Source organism: Chiloscyllium plagiosum, unplaced genomic scaffold (genome assembly GCF_004010195.1).
Source record: "Chiloscyllium plagiosum isolate BGI_BamShark_2017 unplaced genomic scaffold, ASM401019v2 scaf_77430, whole genome shotgun sequence".
NCBI classification, from domain to species: Eukaryota; Metazoa; Chordata; class Chondrichthyes; order Orectolobiformes; family Hemiscylliidae; genus Chiloscyllium; species Chiloscyllium plagiosum.
The window spans coordinates 1-5,449 of NW_025198159.1; the positions used below are offsets into that span (position 1 = coordinate 1).

At 38.1% G+C, this 5,449-nt stretch overlaps 1 protein-coding gene across 1 annotated transcript; it reads left to right on the top strand.

The window, feature by feature from the left end:
• Positions 1 to 66: 66 nt before the first annotated feature.
• Positions 67 to 5,317, top strand: LOC122545975 (cell wall protein DAN4-like; the record flags this gene model as incomplete). The annotated part of the gene is made up of 9 exons (XM_043684828.1): positions 67 to 135; positions 1,123 to 1,185; positions 1,441 to 1,500; positions 2,206 to 2,265; positions 2,857 to 2,919; positions 3,177 to 3,233; positions 4,219 to 4,281; positions 4,537 to 4,596; positions 5,187 to 5,317. Coding segments are annotated over 9 exons (626 nt in total), but the record flags the coding sequence as incomplete, so codon positions are not given.
• Positions 5,318 to 5,449: the final 132 nt, after the last annotated feature.

Below are 5,449 nucleotides of genomic sequence, written 5' to 3' on the forward strand. Positions count from 1 at the left end.
GAATGTTGCTTCAGAATCATTTTAAGGTTTGTGGTTTTGAATATTATTCCTGTTCTTGTTCAATAGCAACAACAACAACAACAACAACAACTGTACCTACAACTACACCTGGCTACACCAGTACTTCAACACCAGGTGAGTGATAGTTTCTATTCGGTAAAATAGCAATGCCTTGGACCTCAATAGCATCACCTTCAGCTTCCTGACAGTGAAGGTCTGTGCATTTGGAATTACAAAAACTGAGTAAAGACTTGGTAGAGAGCAAAGACTGATGTGTCACTTACTCCCCAAATCTCGATTAGAATTATTTCAGAAACAAAAAGTGAAACAGGGATCTTCTTATATGACCATCTTTGAAGTCAGCCTCTGTAGCCTTAATGAATGCAGTAACCTTCAAATAAGTGATGAACAAATACAATGAAGTTTGTATACTCGCAATGCCATGGCATTTTAGACTTTACTCTGAAACATTTAATTTGTCAGTTTTTAATGATCTTGGGTGATTCTCTGGATTTGCTGGAAAGCTCCAGTCACTGAATAACTGAAAGCATGTACTATGCGTCTCCTAACATTGGTGTCTCCACATTTCAATGGAAGCTACTATTGAGAAGTACAGTACAGTTTACTTGTCTAAAATTTGCTGGAAATCACCAATCATTAAATACCTGAAAGCATGATCTTTGAATATACTCGTCCTGGCTCATCCACTTTTGAGTGCATGCTGCTACTGAGGAGTAAAGGATGGTCTTTTGTCGAATGGTCAATTTGTTTCAAAGCCAACTCTAATATTTCAAGGGTCATCATATTCTTGAAAACATGTATGCTGACAAGTTTTGGTGCCTTATGTCCAGTCAATGGCTCAAATAATTCATAGTCTCTCTGTCCTTAAATTGCAAAACCAAGCTCATTTTTAAGAAAGCCTGTTACTTCTTATTGTGGAAAATTCCACCTATTTTATTGTGGACACATACCATATTTTATCACCTCTCATCACAAATGTCAAGCCTGTTGGTCATCTTTAGTTTGGTTTGTGCATGATCTGGAGGTGCTGTATCAGGAGGAACACACAGCCCCAAATCACAATGGAACACACTGACTGGAAGTTCATTTGTTTTCTTTTAGAAGAAACCACTTCAACAACAGTATACACCACGACAGCACCGTCAACGTCCAGCTCCACACCTGGTGAGTGAACCTTTACTTTATTCAACACGAAGCATTCAGCAAATTGAATTACTTCTCTTAGCATTAATTCAGTTCTATGGAGAATTGAGATATTGTACCTATCTCTTTTCCAGTGTTGTATTTGACATACATATTTATTCACTTCCATAATGTACCCACCGCGAATCCTATCCTCTTTTCATTTTGAAAAGGAATAAATATTCTTTTGGAATGGAATCAAAGTGTAGTGACCTTCACATTTCCCTCATATTTCAGAACAAAAATCCACAACAGTCTCACCAACAACGACTGGCTCAACCACTGGCTCCACAACTGGTGAGTAATGATGAATTCTATTCAGAGTTGCAAGGTCTTAGATACAAGCAAATTGATGGAATCTTGAGTTCTTTTTCAGTCAAAGTCTATTCCCACAGTCTTCCATACCTTATTCTCTTCCTACAAGAGGAGAGCAATCCAAGCACAAAGGTTCATTGCCTTTTTATACAATAACAAAATGTTCTTGGTGCAAACATTTATTAATTTTTACATTGAATCTATTCAGCTTCTCCAAATATTAAACACTGAAGCCATTGTGCTGCCATTCCACTTAGCACTGCACATTGTCTTTATTCAATCAAATATCTAATGGGGATTTATGCCTGGAATCAAATTAACTGCATCAAACTTTGAGATTGCAACTTCCAGTGGCAAACTATGTCATTATGTTAAATTGTTTTCTCCTCACAAAAGATTTGACAATTTGCAACTCACATTACATCTGTGTCCAACTCTCGTTCATGCTTTTGCAAGCAGAAACAATGCCTTGACTATCACAGAAACACTCGTTTCTTGGAGAGCTGTAGAATGATGCTTCACACATGTTATGATGTTGCATGATACTTACTGACTGGGCATCTGTGAAATTAGATTTGAACTGTTTTACACATTCTCTCATCATTTATTCCATCCCTTTCGAATGCTCATGCGCGTTGACCCAATATATGTTTACGGATTGTGAATACATTTTGTTTACTTCAACAGAAACCACAACAACATCAGTGACGACCACCATATCCAGTTCTTCTGCCAGCTCCACAACTGGTGAGTGAGGGCCTTTTGCATTAAACATGAGAAAACAATTTGAAGTGCAATCCTACAAAACATCAAAACAGGGAAATCCCTTTCTCATTTCCCAGTCCAGGTTCCAAATAGTGCCTTCAGAAAATGTTGTGCTGAGGTCTTCAGTGGAGCCTCGTACGTTCAATTTAGTCAGATCGTCAATTCTTTGATAAAGAAAGCAAAACAATGGGTCTGTTGTCTGATAAGTGAGATTGGACCTTTGCCGATAGTCTCTGCATGATGGACAATTTCCCCTTACATTCATTCGCAGATGAGAAGGGTCCTCCCCCACGATGCCAAACACTCTATATACTTGAGCCAAACTTTCTGAGATTAATTTTATGACTGTGCAACAATATCAGCGAACAAGTCATATTCTCCAACTGTGACCACACCTCAAAACCAATTCCCATTGTGCAAAATCCACTGGCTCATATCAGGTGTCTGGTCGATGTAAAACATTTAATATTATTTGTTTGCATTTTCCGTTTAATGACAGATAACTTGTCTCTCTCAATACTGTCCCATGTGGCATTGGATGTATTGGTTGTTGATTCTTTTGTTCTCCTTCAGAAGAATCAACTACTACAACAGGGACAAGCCCGACAACTGAGACGACTGGCAGCTCCACAGCCAGTGAGTGACATCTGCACTGAATACAATTCACAATTTTGTTACAAGTGGAATGCTTTCTGAATTTCAGCATCCTCACTGAGGATGCTTATTAATGCCGTCAGCTTGATACTCGGCACAATATTTTGTGAAGAATCTGAAGTAATCTTGATCTTTCTCCTAGTTCCATCATATTCTGTCAGGTTGGTTTCAGGAATGTTGATCCGGAATCGTTTTGAGGTTTTGTGGTTTTGAACATTACTTGTGTTTTTTTTCAATAGCAACAACAACAAGTGTTCGTCCAACTACACCTGGCTACACAAGTACTTCCACAACAGGTGGGCGACAGTTTCTATTGGGTATAATAGCAATGCTTTGGACTTCAATAGAGTCATCTTGAGCTTCCTGACAGTGAAAGTCTGTTCATTTGGAATTACAAAAACTGAGTAAAGACTTGGTAGGGGCAGAGACTGATGTGTCACTTCCTCCCCAAATCTCGATAAGAATTATTTCTGAAACAAACAATGAAACTGGGATCTTCTCATATGAGCATTTTTGTCATCAGCCTCTGTAGTCTTAACAAATGCAGTGACCTTCAAATAAGTGATGAAATAATACCATGAAATTTGCACATACGCAATGCCATGGCATCTTAGACTTCACTCTGAACCATTTAATCTGTGTTTTTAATAACCTTCAGTGAAGCTCTGGATTTTCTGCAAATCTCTAGTCGGTGCATAACTGAAAGTATGACCTGTGAGTCTCCCAATATTGGTGTCCCCATGTTTCAGTGGAAGGTATTATTAGGAAGAAAAGCAGGTTTTTTTTTGTCAAAACTTTGCTGAAAATCTCCAGTGATTAAATACCTGAAAGTCTGACCTCTGGATATATTCATCCTGGCGCATCCACTTTTGAATGCATTCTGCTATTGAGAAGGAAAGGAATGTCTTCTTGTCTAAAACTCAATTTGCTTTAAAACCCACACTCGTATTTGAAGTGTCATCATATTCTTGGAAAAAATATATGCTGACAGGTTTACTTGCCTCAAATACAGACAATGGCTCAAATAACCCAGTTTTACTGTTCTTAAATTAGAAACTCAAGCTTTTTTTTTACAAGGCTTGTTACTTCTGATTATGGAATATATCACTTATTTTAATTTGGATTCACACCATGCTTTATCAGCTCTAGCCACAAATTTCAAGCCTGTTGGTCATCTTTAGTTTGGTTTGTGCATGATCTGGAGGTGCTGTTTCAGGAGGAACAAACAGCCCCAAATCACAATGGAACACACTGACTGGAAGTTAATTTGTTTTCTTTCAGAAGAAACCACTTCAACAACAGTATACACCACGACAGCACCGTCAACGTCCAGCTCCACAACTGGTGAGAGAAGCTTTCATTTATTTAACAGAAAGTATTCGGCAAACAGAATCACTTCGCTCAGTATTAGTTCAATTCTTTGCAGAATTGAGATATTTCACCTGTCTCTTTTCTCGTGGTGTATTTGACATTCATATTTATTCATTTCTGTAATATACCTGATGCGAATCCTATCCTCCTTTCTTTCTGAAAAAGAATAAATATTCTTTTGGAATTGAATCAAAGTGTTGTGACATTCAAATTTCCTTCATATTTCAGAACAAATCTCCACCATAGTCTCACCAACAACTAGTGGCTCAACCACTGGCTCCACAACTGGTGAGTAATGATGAATTCTATTAAGAATTGCAAGGCCTTGGATACAAGCGAGTTTGGAATCTTGAGTTCTTTTTCAGTCAAATCTATTCCCACAGTCTTCAAGAATCTTATTCAATTCTTCCCTACAAACATTGAGGCTGTTGTGCTGATATTCCACTTTGCGCTGCACATTGTTTTTATTCAAACAAACATCTAATGGAGATCGACGCCTGCAATCAAATTGGCTGCACTAACTTTTTGTGTTTGCAACATCCAGTGGCAAACTATGGCATTACATTCAATTGATTTTATTTACCTCACATTTGAGACTTTGCAACTCACACTACATGTGTGTCCTACTGTTGTTGATGCTTTTGCAAACAGAACCAATGTCTTGACCTACCACAGGAGTATTCATATGCTGGTGAGCTGGGCAATGATGATTTACACAAATTATGACATAGCAGGTTACTTGTGGATTAAGATTTGAACTGTTTTACACATTCTCTCATTATTTGTGCATTCCCTGCAGATTGCTGTTAAATCAATCTCATGAGTCTTGATTCCAAACATGTTTATGGATTGTGATTACATTTTGTTTACTCTAACAGAAACCACAACAACATCAGAGACGACTACCACAGCCAGTTCTGCTGCCAGCTCCACAACTGGTGAGTCAGGTCCTTTTACATTAAACATGAGAAAACAATTCGAAACAAGAACCGACAAATCATCTGAATAGGGAAATTCCTTTGTCATTCCCAGCCCAGGATCCACATTCTGTCTTCAGAAAATGTTGTGCTGAAGACTTTAGTGGAACCTCGTGGATTCAATTTAGTTGGATCATCAACTTTTTGATAAAGAAAGGACAACA